Genomic DNA, 20147 nt, shown 5'->3' on the forward strand with positions numbered 1-20147 from the left:
TATTTACGCCAAACAGTGCACTTGGGAAAGGAGGGTAAAGCGGTGCTGTTGTCTGCTTGATGGGCGAAAGGGAAATGTTTCTAACAGCTCTGGAAAAAAAGCGTTCTAAAACATGTAGTTTATAAATCAGCTCTCCAGAGGGAGATCTTTATCAGAGCACTTTATTGATATAAACACATCAATCCTAAGCATGGCCAGAAGACAGAAATAGCCTTTTTTAACTAACTGTTCCCAGTGTGCGATGCACACTCCACCCAAGCAGCACAAGAATTATTGCTATCAAAGCGTGAAGCTCTTCCTGGCACTTCTTCCATGGACCATTTATTTGTGTCTCTGGTTACAAAGCTGCTGAGCTGCTTCCCTGTCACTCATGATGAAACTGGGGGATGAATAGTCTTCAGAAGTTTCATACTGCTGGCACTGGGCAGCAAGGGCAGTATGGAAGCAGCTGGGAGACACAAGATTCCTCCCTGGGAGCGGGACTGGGGGGCCAGGCCTGTGTATGTGTGGAGTGGTGGAGCCCGAGATGCACAATGGGTGCTGGCCTGCGGGCTCAAACTCAGGGCAGGTTACTCCAGTGCACATCACAGCCAGCAGCCCTCGGGAGTTCCTGTTGTGCTGTTTGCAGATCCAGAGTAGGGGATGCCATCCAGCCACTCCTGGAAGGCTCTTCCCAAGCCCAGGAATGTGAAACAGATGTCTGCTGTTGGCATCTTTCCTGAACTTCAGTGAGGCTGTTTGTATTCAACACAGCTGCTCTAAAGGGTTACGGTTTCTGATGGAATGTGTCCTATTACAAAGCATTCCAGAGGCTAAATCTAGGGGTAGCTTTCTGGAAAAAGAAAAGTCTGGAATATTTGTAACAAATTAATGTTTTCTTCTCTCACTTTCTTTCCCTCCAGCAGGAGCCACCTAACGATCACTTAAAACAGGGAGCAGAAGATTTTTGCTAGAACTAGCAGCATGTTATCACTCAGCAAGTATCCAAGCTGGGGGAATTCCCACAGGAGGAGCTGCGATCTTCAGCAAAGTGCCTGTGGTTTGCCCTGACTGGTGTTTCTGTCATCTCATATATATAACGTCCATATATATAACATCACTAAAAGAAACATCCAGTCTAAAGTAAGCAGCAGAAAACAAACATTTTTTTTTTTTCTCTGACATCCCAGAATAGAGTCCCTTACTGAAAAGTCATCCCCCAACTGCGTACTATAAATTCAAACCATCTAACCACATACTGTTGCTTCTCTGAAAAACCTAAATGCACCCCAGGGTCACTACGCAGAATGCAACTCATAAAGCAGTGCCACTCTCCCAATAAATTATTTAGCACAATTTTTATGTAGTGGTGAAAGCCAAGCAGAGATTCAAGAAAGCAGAATTTACTGATTCCTTGTCTCTTCGGAATGCAGGTTGAAGCAATCTGTTGGCAATTTAGTCATCCTTCTGTTTCCCCCTTGGCACATTTTTGCATTCCTTTCTTTCCCAAAATCTGTGTGGGCAAATTTCATTTTCCATTAGAAAAAAAAAAAAAAGCAGAAAACAAAATCAACCCAGCGAAGCATGCTGCCTGTGAGCTGCCTGCATGCATTGCCATCGCTGATGGTTTATTTGTGGTGCAAAGGTTGGCAATGTCAGAATTAATAAGTTCAGTGATTCAGCAAGAAGCAGAGAGCACAGACAGTATTAACAGCTGGGTCATTCTGCTCCTCTCCCAATATTAGAACTCCATGAATACTGTCTTTATTTCCCATTTGTACATCCAAGCAATCGCTGATCATCCAAAGGATGCTACACCAAATCAGCAGATGAAGGCTGCTGCAGAGCTGGCTTTCTGTAGAAGCCGCGTACAAACTGAGAGCCTCACTTCTGAAATGGGAACATTTGCATTTGTTTCTGCTCTGTTTTGCAGTGTGATGTTAGGTGCCACACTGGGATCACCATTGCCCATTTCCTCAGTGGCTCAACACAAACTAGACTGGACTAGAAGGCAGCAGGTTACACAATGAGAATAAGCTTCACCACTTTTAAGACAGCATCTGAGACTCTCCAAGTGGAACTACTGCTGAAATGTAAAGCATCACCATCAAAGAGGTGAGCACAATCGACTTTTAAGGTGTATTAATTACTCTCTAGATAACTCTGCACACATGAACTTATACAATATGTGATGTCTGAAGCTAAAATCGTACCAGCGGTCCAAAACTGTCATATGAATGTAAAGATTTTAACTGCCACTTAGCATAGAGTACTTGTCAAGTCCAGTGTGCAAAATCCACTTCCAAAATACAGTTTACAACTAACCTTTGGATAATGAGAAACCTGTTAAAACCAGGTTGAAACAGACTTCTTTAAAGAAAAATCCTACCTATGCAATAACTAATAAAATGTAGGGGTCAGTTTTCATTATATTTTTGTAGCTGCCTGTAAACCCATTTCCCACATATGACTTTTTGCAGGCGTAATAAAACATTTCTCTAAGAAAACCCAAGTGGTTTTATTTTGCTCATAGGTACATGTATAGAGTAACAGTAGCATCACCACTTATATACAAAATTAGGTTAACACAGCAGGACAACAATGATTTCCTCATCGGGCAATTACGATCGAGCAGACAAACACTGATTAACCACTTCCAGTAAGTGAGAGTTTTCCAAAGCAGCTGCTACCCGTTCTTTATCAGCAAGCTGTTTATTAACTGCAGACAAAAACATAAGAAGATGATCAAAACACTGGCATACAATATCTTTTTTAAAGCAATCTGCATCAGGACACGTAACCACAGTTGCTATGGCACTCAGGTAGACCAGTAGTTCTGCAGCTGCTCCGAGCACTGCACAGTTGCAGCCTAAAATCAAAGCTACCACTTTATGGCAAGTTAATCGCAAGCGGAAACAGCTTCAGATTCAGCAGCAGGGAGTTACGCACGCGTAGGTGTAACGCAACAAGAAATTTCACCCCAGCCTCTTCCCATTTCCGAGTCCTTCATAACCCAGGCAAATCAATGACTAGTTGAGAGCACAGGCTGCCTGAGGAGATGTTTCAAGTACAGAACAGAACATACCTAAGTGTCATTATTACACACTCCTGTTCTGTAACATCCCTCGGAAGCTGATTCATGTAAAGTCCCCAGTACTAAACACCTGCAGGTGAGGGTGTCTCTCTCCAATTTTTAAACTTTAAAAATAAAGAAAAGCACATACTAGAGCACTGAAAACCTTACCTGCGTGCTCAGAGGCGTGTGTTCCTGGTGTAATATGAACATCCAGCTTAAAGCATCACAAAGAAAAAGGAGGTAAATTAAGAAAACATTGGAAGCTCAAGTTCAAAATATTTAATAAGACAATAACAAAAAGAGAGGGGAAAAGGACATTTGTGCCAATGGCAGTTACTGTGTATAGTAGAATAAACCAAAATCTAAAACCAGACTATTCTGCATTCCCATCCAGTTAAGCCTCCTTCAGACAGGGACGAGAGGCACCAACCTCTCCTCCTCCTGCACTGTAGAGTGCTGCAGGTAACTGTTCTCCCTAACCCCTCACCCTGGCATGACAGAACAGAACTGCAATAGTGCAGTGATATTTCAGTACACTGCCCTCTCTGGTTCCTGGGGCACTTCCCCCACCCATAATATGAAATATTTTTCAGTGTTAAGTTAGTTAGCTGCACTTTTTTTTTTTTCTCCCCTTTTTAATTTCAAACCCTCCCCTCTTTGCTTTCTGGAGCGATCTGATTACTCACCTTAAACCTCTCCGGCAGTGATCGAATCAATTTTACCTTTATGGAGAGGCCGATGAGCGTGGCCATGCTGCAGTGAGGAATGGTGGGAGTGAACTCCACCGCCACCGTGCTCTCTGCATCATTCACCTGTGGAAAACCAAACACTCTCCATGCACAAACCTCACTGCCTTTACCTCAGTAATAGCATGTTATGTAGAATGATGCTTGGGGCAACGCTTTCCTGCTTATAGTTTTCTTCACTGACATTTTAAAGACTATGTTTATTTGCACTACTAGTCCAGTGTTCCAAATGTTTCTGTGGGAAATTATTTGTTTCTTTTATCAAACTATGTAAAAAACCTGCAACCTTAAAGAAACCAAGGTGACAGAATGTAATGGTGACCTATTTTGGCTCCCTATACTCCTAGGACTACTAGTTTACTGCTAGTAAACCTCTCTGAGTTTTTGTTAGAAACAAATAATTCATAGAATCATAGAATGGCTTGGATTGGAAGGGACCGTGAAGCCCATCCAGTTCCACCCCTCCTTCAGTGAGCAGGGACAGCTTCAACCAGCCCAGGTTGCTCTCAGACCTGTCCAACCTGACCTAGAATGTTACCAGGGATGAGGCTTCTGCCACCTCTCTTAGCAACCTGTGCCAGTGTTTTGCCATCCTCAGCATAAAAAATTTCTTCCTAATATCCAGTCTAAATATCCCCTCTTTTAGTTTAAAAACATTCCCCCTTGTCCTATTGCAACAGGCCCTGCTAAAATGTTTTTTCCCCAACTCTCTTTTAAGCCCCTTTTCAGCACTGAAAGCTGCTCTAAGATCTTCATGGAGCCTTCTCTTCTCCAGGCTGAACAACCTCAACTCTCTCAGCCTCTTTTCATAGCAGAGGTGTTCCAGGCTTCGATTTAGACTAGACGTAAAGAATAATTTCTTCACCATGACAGTGGGAAGCTGTGGCTGCCCCATCCCCGGAGGTGTTTAAGGCCAAGCTGGATGGGTCTTGAGCAGCCTGATCCAGTGGGAAGTGTCCCTGCCCATGGCAGGGGGTGGAAGTGGATGATCTTTATAATATCCCTTCCAACCCAAACTATTCTACGATTCTATGAATTGCAGCTTTCTCTAGACTCTCTCCAACAGCTCCACGTCCCTCCCGAGGCTCCAGAAGCAGGCGCAGGGCTCCGGGTGGGTCTCGCAGAGCGGGGCGGAGGGCAGAACCCCCTCTCTCTCCCTCTGGCCCCACAGCTCCGGCTCCGTGTGGCCTCGGGGCTCCCGCCCAGCCGCCCCCAGCCCCGCGAGGGCCTCACCTTCACCCGCACCTGCTCCACCACGTTCAGCTCCTCCAGGGTCAGGGGGTGCTCGGGGTCGTTGATAGAGCGGATGAGATGTTGCTGGGTTAAGGAAAGCGGCGCGGAGGCCGCCCCGCCCGCCTCCCGCCCGGCGCCGCCCCTCAAGGATATCGAAGATCTCCCGGTCGTCGATGGCGTCCGCCAGCTCGTCGTCCTCCTCCCGGGCCGTCACGGGCCGCTCCCCCGAGCGCCGGTACACGAGGGGGTTGGCGTTCTCCAGCGGCGCCCCGCCGCCCGCGCCCACCATGGCGCCTCCGCTGCGGCCCGGGGCCCTTTCCGCGGCGCACCGGGGGCGCGGCGGCCGCTGGGCTCGGGCTCGTCTGGGCTCGGCTCCCTTCGGTTCCGCTGGGGCTCTGGTCCGCTCGGCTCCCTTCGGCTCGCTCCGAATGGCGGGAGCGCCCTCCTGTGGGGAAGGTGCGGAACCGGCGTGGGAGGCGGAGGGTGGGCGGGCTGGGGGGGCTTCGTTCTCGCCTCTCGGGGGCTGTGGGGAGGAGGGGGAGCGGCCCCGGCTGTGTACGGCTTTGAGCCTAAGAGTGGGAAGGAACGGCTCGGCTCTGAGGGGTGTGAGGGAGCCCTGAGGGAGCCTCGAGGGGAGCCCTAAGGGGAGCTCTGAGGGGGAGCCCTGAAAGAACCTCGAGGGGAGCCCTAAGGGGAGCCGAGGGGGAGCTCTGAGGGAGCCCTGAAAGAGCCTCGAGGGGAGCCCTAAGGGGAGCTCTGAGGGGGAGCTCTGAGGGAGCCCTGAAAGAGCCTCAAGGGGAACCCTAAGGGGAGCTCTGAGGGAGCCCTAAGGGGAGCCCAGGAGGAGCTCTGAGGGGGAGCGCTAAAGGGAGCCCTGAAGGAGCCCTGAGGGGCTCTGGGGGAGTCCTGAGGGAGCCCTGAAGGAGTCTCGAGGGGAGCCCTGAGGGGAGCTCTGAGGGAGCCTTAAGGGGAGCCCCGAGGGGAGCCCTGTGCTGTGCAGGGTGAGAGATTAAAGAGCGTGTTAATTGCAGAACGTTCCTGAGGGAAAATCACTCAGCGACGGTGTGGCCGCCCCTTGAATCCTTTGTTCGCTTTTGGGCCCCTCACAAGAAAGACATCGAGGGGCTGGAGTGTGTCTGGAGAAGGGTTTAACCTCTCATTTGCAACCCTTTTTGTTAAAAAGCTAGTGACTGACAAACCCGTTTCCCAGGCAGGATGGATTAGGTGGCGTACGATCTGTGCTGGAGAAGTTGGCTGTGCAGGCTTCACGAGTGTCCCTGCGGGAGGTGAATTGAGCGAAAGTCTGAAGCTGGTGCTTCGCAGCGGGATGCTGATGACACCATTCATCCAGGAGATGCAGAAGTCAAAGGTGGAAGGCAAAGACCCGTTACACAGAGAGTGTTTGCCAGTTGAAGGCTGGGTGGTGTTGGTGGAGCAGGCTGGGCTTGTAACCCCGGCTATGAAGAAGGCCTCGAGGCTGATCTGCTTAGGGCAGGTTCTTCACCGATTGATGTTGTGCTTCTACAAACTGCAACAATTATTTAGGGACTTTTTCAGCCAACAGGTGAAAACCAACTGTTAGATTGCTGGCCTGTCCCCACTATGCAAAGCTATTTTATGGAGAAGGAGAGGTCATGGCCCTTTCCCTCTTGTTTTTGAGGGAAGTGCATGCCCCATAAGGTGTTGGTAAATACACCTTGCTTTCTGACCTCCGTTGAAGCTGCTTGTAGAGAAGGAGCTGTAATCAGACCCTCAGTTTTAATCTCCCCTTTAATTATGAAAAATGCAGGAGGCCTATTTTCATTCAAGAAGGAATAAAGAATGAATCTGGAAACTGCAGGGCAGTCCCTGTTGGAAAGCGCGTATAGTGTCAGTTATAGAATCATAGAATCATAGAACAACCAGGTTGGAAGAGACCCACTGGATCATCGAGTCCAACCATTCCTATCACACATTAAACCATGCCCCTTAGCACCGAGTCCACTCGGTCCGTCTGTACCATTATGGTACAGATGTGCTAGTCCTGATTAAAACTTCCCAAGAATTAACTACTTTGATGTGTTTTGGTTTTTCTTTCTTTCTTTCTTTTTTTTTTTTAATTATTACTTCCTAGCAATTTTTAATCTGCAACCTTGGATTTTTTGGTGAGGTTTTTGTGTTGGTTTGAGGGTTGTTTTTACAAGAATTTAAGTGTTGACAGCTCTGGAACATCTTCAGAGTGTCACTGTTTTCTCTGCTTGTAGGATTAAGAGGCGATTAACTATGATTAGACCTTTTGTTGTTGTTCACAGGTGGTGTTGGGTCATTTTCAGATCATCCGTTCTCAGAATCAGGCAATGATTAGGTGCCGTACCCGAAGGGATTGTATATACACTCTGTATCAAGTACAGCTCTGAAAGTGCTTAATGCAGTGTGTGTTCAACAGGGAATTTAGCTGCACTCCCTAGTCAAAGTGCCCTCAGCAGCGACCTTTGTACCATTTTCTTCCGCATAAAACCAGACAATAATCTAGAGTCCAAACAGAGGTGGAAAATGTCTCCTCAAAGCCAGATTTCTTTGCTTTGCACTTTGTTTTCTAGTATAGTATTCGTCACTTCTGGAGCAGAAGGTGAGATGCAAAATCTCTTATTATTGCTGTTGGGGAAGCGGCTGCACTCACAAGTTGCACTGTAATGATTTTCCAAAGCAGTGCATCTCTTAGACTTATGTTAGCAATCTGCAAAAGTATCCTAGTAAGTTTGGAGTAAAATCTCATGGGTTTGTGAGATTAAACGATTTCTGGTATGATTTTATGAAAATAAAACTTTCTGCCTTTCCTAAAAGGTAGAAAGGCAAAACATTTCCAAACTATCTAAAGAAAATATTTTTAAGATCTTGTTGAGTGATAAATCTAGAAAATGTTTTTGACAGTTGCCGTTGGCTCTGAAATTTGTTTTTAAGCTTTACACACAGTGAGTGAACCATTTCTTACCTGGCTTATCTTGTCACTGACAGAGCCAGCTGCGGGAATGTTAGGCAGGGAGTGTCTGTCTTTGCACAAAAGCAAAGTGAAAACTGAACAGAGTTGAAAGGAAGAGGCTGAAATCTTCTAAATTAAACAGTTGGTAAAAGAAATACTTCATTGGAAAGTCTGATAATTAGAAAGATGCGATTTAGATTGTCTTTTTTACCTTATGTGTTACTTAGGATGGAACAGTGCTGAGCCGGAAGTGACTATCACACTTGGACGGCTCAAAGGGAGACAGACAAATGTGAAGGGGACAGACAGACTTGTAAATGTTTTCCTTGGGATTCCTTTTGCAAAACCACCTCTTGGATCCTTGAGGTTTTCCCCACCTGAACCACCTGAACCCTGGAATGATCTGAGAGATGCAACTTCTTACCCACCAATGTGAGAGCCATTCAGTTCTTTGTATATAGGATCTGCTCTTGTTTGTCAGTGTTGTTGTGTTTATTGGGTTACAGAGGTGTGGTTTTTGAAAGAAATTGGGATCGACTGGTAGTGAATATGTTGAAAGTTCACAAGAACTGTGGAACAATATGTTTAAAGTTCACATTCACAAGAACTGTGGAACCGGAAAGCACAAAGAATTCATGGGAAATTCCTGTCTTTGGAAATCTTGTTCTCCCATTATACTGTGCTGAAATAATTCAGCTTTTAAAGTACAAGTGTAGAGCTGTGCTTTTACAGGTTGCACCTCTAAATGTATGCAAGTAACATAACGTGCTCTGTGGGGCAAAGGTGTGTTTTCTCTGTCATTGTTATGCTACTGCAGTTTTGTTCTAATAGTCATTTTGATTTCTTTTGTGAAGATGCCCTCAAGATCTGTCCCTGTTGAAAATAGCTGAAAGAAACTTTAAAGAAAAACACCTTCCATTCCGCACTTCTGAGGACTGTTTGTATCTAAATGTCTATAGCCCTGCTGGTTCAGACAAAAAAGACAAGCTACCTGTACGTAAACCCATTCTACAAACTTGTGTCCTACAAAATGTGTACCTAATGATAGCTCCTAAGTCAATTAATTTTGAAAATGTGATGCTGTATTAGCAAAAATAATTATTATGTAAACTTTAAAGCCCACCAATCTGAAATTCAGCTTCCAATGAATTCTGGTGATTTGGAATTCCTAATTCTCTGATATTGTCTTCCTTTTTCCAAAGAAACCTATCAAGCAACGTATGAAAGTGTATGTCACCCTTTTTTCTCCAAGGTGATGGTGTGGATCCATGGAGGCAATTTTATATTTGGTGGTGCTTCTAGATATGATGGTTCTGCACTGTCAGCCTACGAGAATGTCGTGGTAGTAATAATTCAGTACAGACTTGGACTCCTTGGATTCTTCAAGTAAGATGACCTATTTCACTTTGTAATATACTTTCTATCATGTTTAAAGCATGGGTAGTTTTGTTTTCTAAATCAGCTGAACTTCTATACCAGTTTCCCACTGTTATGGTGGTTTAAATGTATGTAGTTCACTGCTACCAGGAAGTGTCCATGAATTCCATTTGCATTGTCATTTGATGTAGCCTCCTGTCAAATCATAGTTGGGCTTATTTGGTTCTGGATAGGATGTTTGTTCTTGCCTTTACTTCCATTCATTGATGTGTAAAGGCAAGGTACTCGCCTGTGTGGGTAAACAAACTGTGAAGGCAAATGAAGTCGGTGGGGTTCTGACAGTGAAGGGCTTTAGGTCAGTAGGCCGTGCAGATCTTTCCTTGGCGAAATATGGCATTCCACACAAAATGCAAGTTGCTGAGGTTTATTTTATTCTGGTGTTAATCTCCCTGAGAAGCTGGCTTGTACTGCTTTTCTTTCAGTACTGGCGATGAACACGCTCGTGGGAACTGGGCATTTTTGGACCAAATAGCAGCTCTTCGGTGGATCCAAGAAAATATTGAACACTTTGGTGGAGATCCAGGATCTGTCACTCTCTTTGGCATATCTGCAGGATCTTGCTGTGTTTTTGCACATGTAGGCATGCTGTAGATAAACTAAAAAGTAGTCTTGGGAAAACAAGATCTTAAAAAACTCAATTAGAGTTACATTTAACTCAAACACTCAATTAGTGTAACGTTTCCTACTTAATCTGATTTTTGAAAGTCAGATTAATGGCTTAGTGTGCCAAGTCCAGACGCTTCCCTGTCACTCCATAAAAACATGTAATTCCCCACCGAACCAAGCAGTCTGGTCATGCACAAAGTTATGAGATGAGGACCTTAATGTAGAATAAGTACTTTCTGTTCTCTCTTGGCAGGTTTTATCTCCTCTGTCTAAGGGTCTCTTTCATAGAGCAATATCAGAGAGTGGAATTTTAATGCCCCCCAATAAAGATTTGCATTTTTCAACAGACGTTAAGGTAGGCACTTTTTTGTTGTTGTTGTTCTTTAAGGCCTTTATAACCTAAAATAGGCTATTTATTATATCTGATAATTTCATTAAAAGAAAAAAAGTGAAAAATTTGATCGCATATTATACAACATAGTTGATCAACTTTGTTCTTGTGGCATAGCTATAAATACATAAATTAGCAGTAAGTAAATTTTCATTCACATAGTCTTATTTTCAATCTCATTGAGTGTTGGGAATGGATTATACAGTTATATGATTATAATATCTTTGTGTAGAGTCATGTATTTTCAGTTACACACATGCCAAGATAGGCTTAGGTACATGTCCATGTACACTGTAACTTACACAGTACCTGTGAGATGTATTATGAAAAGTTTAATTAGAATCCAGAAGAGGCATTCAGTTTTTATTCAGCTATGGTCTTTTATTAATGTTAATTAATTAAACAAAAACCTACCCTAAATCAAAACATACTAAAATTAAACCTAACAGTTTTTGCCTTTGTTAATCATTTTCAGAAAATTGCAAGTTTGTTTAAGTGTGAGGCAAGCAGTTCGCTCTCCCTGATAAACTGCCTGAGGAAGCAGGAAGCAAACGACATAGTCCTTAACACTACGGTGGGTGAGGCTGTACTTTGTGACCGATATTTTTAATGGCACGCTTGCAAAACTTTAGCTCAGCCCCTGACCAGAGTTCATTGTCGGTCTGTTCTGGAGCATATTTTTCTTAACTTTTGTCAAAATACCCCCTAAATATTGAAATCATTTCACATAATTTCTCTTGTGAGCAAGGCTGAAGTATGCATGTTTTGGTGGGAAGCATCACAAGATGAGGAAACCCTTATGTAACTTCATACCGTGACCCGACCCACTGAGCATTTTATATCTTTGTGCAAAATTGTAAAATTATGTCACAGTGGCTGTAGATACTCTGATATCCTTTTTTGCACTTGGGACGTTAAACATGGAACTTTTTATTATGTGATTTGTAGGAAAAAAGGAAAGGATTATTAACAACTAATTTGATCTTTTTTTATCCTCCTTCAGGGAATCCCATTTCTACCCTTAGTTTTGGATGGAGTATTTCTTCCTAAGTCACCTGAAGAGATACTGGCTGGAAAAGAATTCAACGCAGTCCCATATATGATAGGAGTCACCAACAATGAATTTGGCTGGAATATTCGATCTGTAATTTAATGGCTATTTTTTTTTTTTAATGTTTGTGTTAACTGGTGCAGGCAGCTATGAGAAGGGATTTGCTGGTAGGACATCTTTTAAGTATGGCCAAAAGGTTTTGCATTGTTGGAAATATATACAAGGTAAACTTTGCTTGCAATGTGATTCTCTAATGACCGAGAACCAGTTGGTCATAAAACAGTGAGACAGGCTTCATCCTACATGGACATCCTTGGAACATCAATTTCATACAGTATTTTCTTATCCTAAACAATTAATGCCTCATCCAGACAGAGAGAGAGGAAAAAGAATGCAACAGTCATAGGTTTATTACTGAAAGAAAAAGAAACCAAATCCTTTTTCCCACAACACACAGATGTTACACTCACAGTGTTCAGAATTGATACACAGAATGTTTAAAATGTGACACTGATCACCTTAAACAGGTTACCCTGTATTTCACTATGAACTCTGGCCGCGGGTTATAACATTGCCCCTGTGTCCCTTGTTACCATGAAGAAAGATTGAAAATCTCAGCCGGGGGCAGAGTATGGAGATAATGCAGGGGTCCAACCCTCAGTGCATAAATCCTTTCTTGTATGAATTCCATAGGAAACTCCAATACCCGAGCAGTTGCTGTACAGCACACAAAGCTGCAGGCAGTGGATATGTGCCCCCTCTCTACCTTGTCCTCTTACCTTAATTTCCTAAGCATTCACATTCATTTATGTAGTACAAAGCATTTGTTCTGAATGTGCATAAAAACTGCATGTGCTGGTACTGAGATGAAGTAGAAAAATGTAAAGTGAAATCTGTTCTATTTGTTCTCCAGACAGAACAGTCGTTTTATGTAATGCTGTAGAAAAGAAGGAGCATTGCCTTCTCTTTACTTGAAAGGGTTCAAACAACTGGACAAGAGACAGAGAGGCTGCCAGTGACTTTTAAGAGCTCCTCTGCCAGAGGGAAGAGAAGCCTTTTTGATTCAATTCTGCCCTAGTATGTTCTAGTCTTAGAAATTTCTTAGCAATGTGTATTGATTTGAGGATAAATTGCTTAGTATGAGTGGTTTATGTAGAAACCTTTACCAAGGCAACATGCACTGCTGTAAACACAAGCTTTTCAGGACAGATGCTGCATCATACTCCATCTTTGCATATGGTGTGATACTTCGAAAATAAACACCAATAGTAAGAATAAAGTGGAATAATGTAGTTTCAATGTTAAAAAATACTGGAGAAGTTGAATGGCACTAATAACATTCTTTTTTTTTCTTTGCAGACATCAAAAATACCAGGTTTGAAGGAAATAGGAGATAGAAAATCAATCACTTCAACTACAGAGATTTTTCTGCCCATGATAGTAAGTACTGTTGCACTAATGTAATTTAAGCAGTGGAATTTCTTTTTAGTGCGTATAACAGGTTTCAGAAATTTGATGTTCTCTAATATTCTGCCTGAATCGTAGTGTTACGAGGACTTGAGGCCACATTATGCTTTGGGGAGAGTCCCAGCAAAGCCAACAGGTCTACGGTGTATGGAGTTACACAGAAATAGGATTGAGTTAGGCCCGGGGAAATACCTTTTTCCTTTCTAGACTTCAGAACCAACGATCTTATGTTATTGCATTTGTATGTAGGATTACTGTAACAGTGTCCCTAATCCTAGGAGTCTGGTAGCTAATCTCCTCCTTGATGGGTTTCAAGACAAGATTTTTCAATATGCTTAAATGAAATGTAACTTTTCAAGTGGTTACTTTGCACTCCTAGTTTCAAAATGTATCTTTCAAACAGCAAATTCTGACAGTAAACACATAAGCTGTGTTTGGAGATCCTGTTGGTCTTGCTCTGCAGTCTAATAGTCCATAAATCTTTCGAGGGCCTGGAGAGTTTACTTTTACTATCCCATCTCTTTTCTCCTCAACTGGACAGGAGCTGAAGGTGTTATCAGGAGGAGCTGCTGGATTTTTGTTGCTTCCCGTAGAGTTTTAACCCACATAAATCTGTTGCAGATTCTACCCTGGGTGTTTTTTAGGTTTGATTTTTATTGGTATCGGGTTCCCCCCCACCTTAAAAAAAAAAGTCTGAATAGGTTGTATTTGTCATCATTTTTTTGCCATCAACATGGGTGCTACCCTGGACCTTTGTGCCTCTGCAGTTTAAAAGATGACCTCTTTAGCTGCTAATTCAGTGTGATAATTTTTCTGTTTGTTTTTTGTTTCCCCTTTTTCTCTGAGGACATACCACCAGAGTTTCTGCCTGTGATAGTGGATGAATATCTAGGAGACACAGATGATCCTGCTGAGTTACGGGACCGATTTTTGGACTTGCTTGGCGATGTAGCAATTGTCATGCCATCCATTAAAGCACTGAATTATCACAGGGGTGAGCTAATGAACACCAGCAGGACATTCAAACCTCTTGCTACGTGCTGGATCAAATGACACAAATCCTGTTGTGTATAGGGAGCCCTTGAGTTTCCCACTGGGAACTTGATGAGGCTGCAAAGTAATACAAGTCTGCAGGATTGTGTGAAGTGAGTGCATGTACTCCTTTATCTTGTGTCTTGCACTTCTGCTCATAGTCACAATATATTGAGAGCAGAGCATGATAACACAAGTAAATATTTGCTAAGTGAAGTATACAGGCTTAAAAATTAAACATATTAAAACAAGCTGGAATTTGTCCTTTTGCCCACTGCTACTCGGGAAGTCAGCAGCTCTTTAGTCTGGAGATTTTCTGGTATTTAAGTGTAGACAAGTGAGGCCAAAATACCCAGAACTGGAAAATAATTTGGTGTTATTTTGTTTTCTTGAAGTTTTCCTGGAGTAAATCTCTTTTTTAAAGTGCTGTGACTTATTAATTTTGAAATAAAAATACATATTTGAATGTAATATTGCATTAAAAATGTGCCAGTATAAAGCTCTGGGCACAACTAAATATTTTAGACAGCTGATGTCAGCCATAATTTATGCATCTCTTCTTTATCTCTCTAAATGTTACGTCCTTTAGAATCTGGAGCTCCTGCCTACTTCTTTGAGTTTCAGCATCGGCCCACTTCTTACTGGGATAGTAAACCAGAGTATGTGAAAGCTGATCATGGAGATGAAGTTGGCTTTGTCTTTGGAGGACCATATCTGGCTGGTGATATTCAGCTACGTAGTAAGGAACAGAACATTCAATATTCTCTTATAAATTACTCTAACAACACTGGCATTATTCTATTCAGTAGCACTACCTCCATTTTAATCAGACAAAAGGACATATATTAACAGTGAGATCAAAATATAACCCTTTCTCCTGTAAGAATTTGTTTAATTTACCGTTTTCCATGTTCACCATTTTTTATGCTTTTACTTTTGTCATTTGCACAGTAATTCATGGTATGCATCAAAGCCTACGTAAATGAAAGTGTTTCCTTTTACTCCATTGAACTTTGAAGCAATCCAGCTATATTGTAAAAACATTCGTTAATCTGTTACTAGAACCTTTGATTCTGATTATAAACATAAGTAAATAAATATAATATTATACTTATATTAGCCTACATTAGAAACCATTGTGCAGTTGTTTTTCTGTTTGCCTGAATTTACTGAGAGCATTAAAATAGCAAGTATTTTTTCTTGATGTATTGAGATGCATTTATAATTAATAACACGCTGTAACCAAAATTATTTTCACCTGCCTGATACAGTGGGCATATGTGTAATTGTTTCTAAATGAATTTCTTGCCTCTTGAAGTGTTGAGGCATGGAATGACATCGTCTTGTGTCAGAAAGAAGAAATCTTTGCCTAGCCATGCTCTGAATAACAGGGATAGTATCAGTCCCACCAGCTAGGATGTGATCTATGAAACTAAAGCACATGGCCTACTCCTTCAGTTGTAATCGGACTCAGCAGACACGAGTTCTTTTTTTTAGTTCTGCTTTCCCAAAGAGCTACAGGCAAATCACCTCATTTCCTTATTCCTTGGTTCCTGGATTTGTAGAATAAGGATGCTTACGCTAATCTCATTCATAAAGAGTGCTGCAATCATCTCTTGATGACTGCTGATATACTAGCATATTGCAAGCACGGTGCCGCTGTTGTAATCAGTAAGTTGTTACAACACGTTCACAAACCGTAATGTTGCTTCTGTAGTAGCAAAGTTTTGATTTCTGCCACATGTAATAATGATTTTGTATTTTGTCTCTCAGGTAACGTTACAGAGGAAGAAAAGAACCTTAGTAGAACCCTGATGAAGTACTGGGCTAACTTTGCTCGAAATGGGTAAGAATCAAGAGATTCGTTACCCCTATTACTGATTTGTACTGACTCCAAAGTGAATGAGCTGTTGTTGATTCGACCTTATGTGCTGTGATTGAATTCCTCTGTGATTGCTGAAAGGGCATTCACTTTCTTACTGTTTACAGAAATCCCAATGGAGAAGGTTTGGTTGACTGGCCATCTTATAACCAAAATGAAGAGTACTTACAGATAAACCTCAAACAGAAGACAGCCAGGAAGTTGAAGGAAAAGAAGGTAGACTTCTGGAAAAAGCTGAATTTTCAAAAGACAAATAAGAAAAGAACGGAAACCAAGAAGGTTAATTTTGAGTTATAATTTACAGTCTAAACATGCACACAATAGGCAAACCATTAGCATAGTAAAAGAAATTAAAAAAACTTTGAGGATAAAATTAAGTTTCCCTTCTTTTCACCTTTTCTTCACAGTTATCATACTTGCAATTATGCACTGTAATAATTCTAACTGATCTCTTTCCCCTTTGTGATACTTTACTTCTTCCTGGATTCATGTCTACAGCAGAAGCCTCACTTATTGAATATAGGTACCAGATTTCCCCACTGCTCAAGTCTTACTGTCGCCTCCTCATGACTGAAGGCATGACATTGTTTTAATACTGTGAAATCAATAAAGACTCCATCTGGAAGTAAAACTGCCTTTTGCTGTCAGATATATCAGTGGTGGTGCAGTTCTGATCTGATTTAGATATAGAAATGTCCACTATGGGGAAAAATAAACCAAAAAAAAGCCCTAAAAAGTGAATGTAAGTCAGTTTTACAACAGAGAGAACATATTTCTGGCTTGTGTGGTACATAATCACTAACAGTAGTGCTGGAATTAAGACTTCTGTCAAATGTTAGAAAAGAGAGAAATTATCTCCACTACTCATGGTTTTTTTTTTTTATTTTCAACTTAGCAATTACTCCCTTAGAAGGATCAACATTGGTAACAGTAGTTTCACTGGTTTTGCTTTCTCATTGTACCTTACATTGTGCTCCAGGCTGTTCCCTGTGCCAACAGGGAGTTCCAGATTCTCTGTTTGCACTGGGTCACAGGCCTTCATTACCAGAATTATTCCAGTGCCTTTACCTGGTGATATGCACTTGGACTGCCAAGAACAAGTCTCGAACGCTGCATTTCAGTGTTGTCAAGAACTCCTTTCCCAGCTGCATTGCGTTTGTTTCCTGTGTCTCACTCCTAGGCTGCTCCAGCTAACCCAACCATATTCCTGACCTTACTGCTACCTCAGAGCGGCCTTAATGCAGCTCCACAGATCCTATGGGGCTCTAGGCACGTTTGCCCCTTCTTTCATCTCCCCTCTGCATCTCTGGAAGAATTTGGGATTGTTCATACCTAAAAATTTCCTACAGCAACTAACTGGCCATCCCTTCTTCCTGAATCACTTTATTGGAAGAAACAGAGTGGGGTTTCCTACTCTTTTCTGCCCAAATCCTGTTGCTACTTCTAAAGATTTCTGCCATACATACTTGAGGCAAAATGTAATTGTGAACTCTTACGCAGTTATGGGCCTACAAATGTGATACTTGTCTCTGTTTTTCAGCTATTGAAATCGAGAAAGGTAGCAGTGCAGTAAAGTAGAAAGAGGCAAACGTCATCATAAGGCAGGATTTTCTTGATTGATCCCGGACTTATGCATTATTCACAGTTTAAGGGTAAGGTGCAAAATGTTTTCTCTCAAACTGAATGCCAAACAGGATTCAAGAATCCCACTTGCCAGGTACCAGCACTGTGTCCAGGTTCCATAAGCTTAGTCTGTGTCACAAGAGTAAGAGTTTCCACATTTGTGGACCACACAGGTCGTGCTTGTTGATCCATACAGAGTATCTATGGGCAAGGCTGTAGGGATCTAAACCCCAATTTGTTTATTATCTGCTAGTAGATTGGTGCAAAGATCATTGCTGTTTCATCACTGTAATCTGTAATGGTTTATTTGAATTAAACTTTTTTTTAACTGGGTTCATGTATTACACCATCTTAAAGAGCAAAATTCAATCTACTTATTTCTGCTAATGGTTTTGTTTTCCCTGTTTATTCTTTTTTATATTATACTGTTAAATTTTAGATGGAAAAGGGGCAAATTTGAGCAATATTGTTGTGTGAGTTCAAAAGGGGATGTAAAGTATCAGAAAGTGCTAGCAATATCAACCAAGCATTTGACTAGGGGACCTTCAGTGAATGAACCTACATCTTGAACATTTGTTCCAAAGATTTTGTAACAGAAATGAGAGCTTTGAAGATGAGGAGGGTCATGGACATCCTGCTGCCATAGATGACAACCAATTGAGGGCCAGTTTTGAAGCAGACCTGTGCAACACAACTCGAAAGATTGCAGAAGAACTAAACATTAACCATTCAACAATTGTTCAACATTTGCACCAACTGGAAAATCAAAAAACTCAACAAACAGGTACTGCACGAGCTGAGTGAAAAATAGAAAAATTTGTGCAAGAAAACCAATCCATTTCTTGATCACATTGTGGCATGTGATGGTAAAAAGGATTCTGTACAACTACCAATGGCATTCTGTACAGTTGCTGGATGGAGGTGAAGCACCAAAACACTTCACCGAACTGAAGCTTCTGATCCCTGTTTGGTAGTCAGCAAGTAGAATCACCCACTACAGCTTCTTGAATCCTGGCAAAACCGTCACAGCTGAGAAGTATTGCTAGGAAATCAACAAATTGCACCAAGAGCTGCAACGTTTACATGCAACATTGGTCAATCAAAATGACCCATTTCTTCTCCATGACAACACCCAACCACACTTCTCGCAAATGACTCTGCAGAAGCTGCAGAGCTGTGAAACTACCTCACCCAGCTTACTCATCAGATCTTGCTTCTATCCATTACCACATTTTCAAGCATCTCAACAGCTTCCTGCAAGAGGAGGTTTTCCACAACCAAGCAGCAGCTCAAAATGCCTTCAAAGAATTTATCAGTTCCAGGACTCCAGAATTCTATGCTATTGGAATAAATAGACTTCTTTCTTGTTGGCAAAAAATGTGTAGATTCTAACAGTTCTTATCTTGATTAACAAATTTTATTCTAATTGGAGACACACTGCTTTAAAGTTGATGGCTCAAATACTAATACTATGCAGTACTTCCACCTTTGGCTTCTAGGAAACATTTATCAGACAGGTAAAGGTAGAAGATAATTGATGCTGAACTCCAAGGCTTGTACCCAAGGTCCCTGTTTCCATTCATTGCATTTGACAGTGCTGACATCTGTCAATACCGTATAGGCTGTATATTCATAACTATGCAGACCGATCCTGGACAGTTTTTTTGACCTTTAGCATCATGAACTCTTGAGAAACAAGCCATAAAAGTCCTGTAATGGAGTTATTGTCCACATTATTTTCTTAGAAGCTCAAATTTACAGTGTTACCCCCTGTGCCAATGCGTCCTGTGCACTAACCATACACCAAGAAAAAGCTTATACACATGCTAGCACAGCATTGCCACAGCGTAGCTGCTGCAGCACAGAGCTTGATACAGCAGGCAGGAGTCTCCAGGTTAACAGAGCACATCCTGGAGATATTCTGCACACGTTGAACGCGGACAGCTGGAGGCACCTGCCAATGGTTTGCTCTCAAAGCAGCCCAGTTTAAAGCTGGCTGGGATTTACCTACAAGGGCTATAAAACCCACCTGTGCAGAAAATCCTAGGAAGATTTGGAGGGAAGGACACAAATACAGTCAGAGCACATGGAACTACAAGGTGCATAATACATGTGCTGAACTAATTTAGTGACTGCAGGACTTTATGGTCCACTTAGCTGAAAACAAAGGCGCAAGCAGTAAATTAATGTATGGAAATGCTGTCTCTGACACCTGGGAATTTTGGTGATATAGTATTGCAAACCAGCCTTTCTGGGGCAAGAGCTACTGAGCCTTGCCCAAAAAAAAGGCAGAGCCCAACGTTTACGCAAAACTAACCCAGCTGCTTAGTGAATGTAGGCAGAAACCCTCCGTCATTTCTGTTTAGCTCTCACTTCCCTCTTTTTCGTGTCATGCTCCAATGATGGATGTGAGTTCATGCAGAAGTCCAGAACCCTCCCGGTTATACATGAATGGTAAAGTTACCACCCAAATCCTTTAATGCTCTTCCCACACTACGAAAGCTGAGAAGTCATCTATTTAGTGTTGTGAAATCCACATATTGTGTTACATACCAAATCAATGTCCCTGAACAACCAGGGCTGAGTGACAGGTGGAGCATCCACCCTGCAGGAAAAGCTAAGATTTTTCTAGTATTGTTTTAGACAAAAAATCTCCTTTAATGAG

General features: G+C 42.1%; 2 protein-coding genes across 4 annotated transcripts; one reads left to right on the top strand and one right to left on the bottom strand.

Moving 5' to 3' along the window:
- Positions 1–143: 143 nt before the first annotated feature.
- Positions 144–5368, bottom strand: CIAO2B (cytosolic iron-sulfur assembly component 2B). 3 transcript variants are annotated; one of them, XM_069868167.1, is made up of 5 exons: positions 5186–5368; positions 5047–5112; positions 3742–3867; positions 3224–3269; positions 144–1492 (listed from the first exon to the last, which is right to left on the bottom strand). In XM_069868167.1, the coding sequence occupies exons 1-5, from the start codon at positions 5321–5323 to the stop codon at positions 1383–1385; spliced, it is 486 nt and encodes a 161-aa protein (XP_069724268.1). In that variant the 5' UTR covers positions 5324–5368; the 3' UTR covers positions 144–1382. The 3 variants fall into 3 exon arrangements, with proteins under 3 accessions (XP_069724268.1, XP_069724266.1, XP_069724267.1); XM_069868165.1 differs by having other exon boundaries at positions 5035–5112; XM_069868166.1 differs by lacking the exon at positions 144–1492 and adding an exon at positions 2466–2698 and having other exon boundaries at positions 5035–5112.
- Positions 5369–7522: 2154 nt separating this feature from the next.
- On the top strand, positions 7523–16428 carry LOC138726429 (fatty acyl-CoA hydrolase precursor, medium chain-like). The gene is made up of 13 exons (XM_069868164.1): positions 7523–7642; positions 8221–8425; positions 8848–8986; positions 9246–9379; positions 9853–10006; positions 10290–10391; positions 10903–11001; positions 11431–11571; positions 12838–12918; positions 13792–13939; positions 14567–14716; positions 15751–15823; positions 15967–16428. Exons 1-13 carry the CDS (start codon positions 7567–7569, stop codon positions 16154–16156), a joined length of 1692 nt encoding a protein of 563 aa, XP_069724265.1. The 5' UTR covers positions 7523–7566; the 3' UTR covers positions 16157–16428.
- The last annotated feature ends 3719 nt before the right edge of the window (positions 16429–20147 follow it).

The sequence above is a fragment of the Phaenicophaeus curvirostris genome, chromosome 14, assembly GCF_032191515.1.
Source record: "Phaenicophaeus curvirostris isolate KB17595 chromosome 14, BPBGC_Pcur_1.0, whole genome shotgun sequence".
Classification (NCBI taxonomy): Eukaryota; Metazoa; Chordata; class Aves; order Cuculiformes; family Cuculidae; genus Phaenicophaeus; species Phaenicophaeus curvirostris.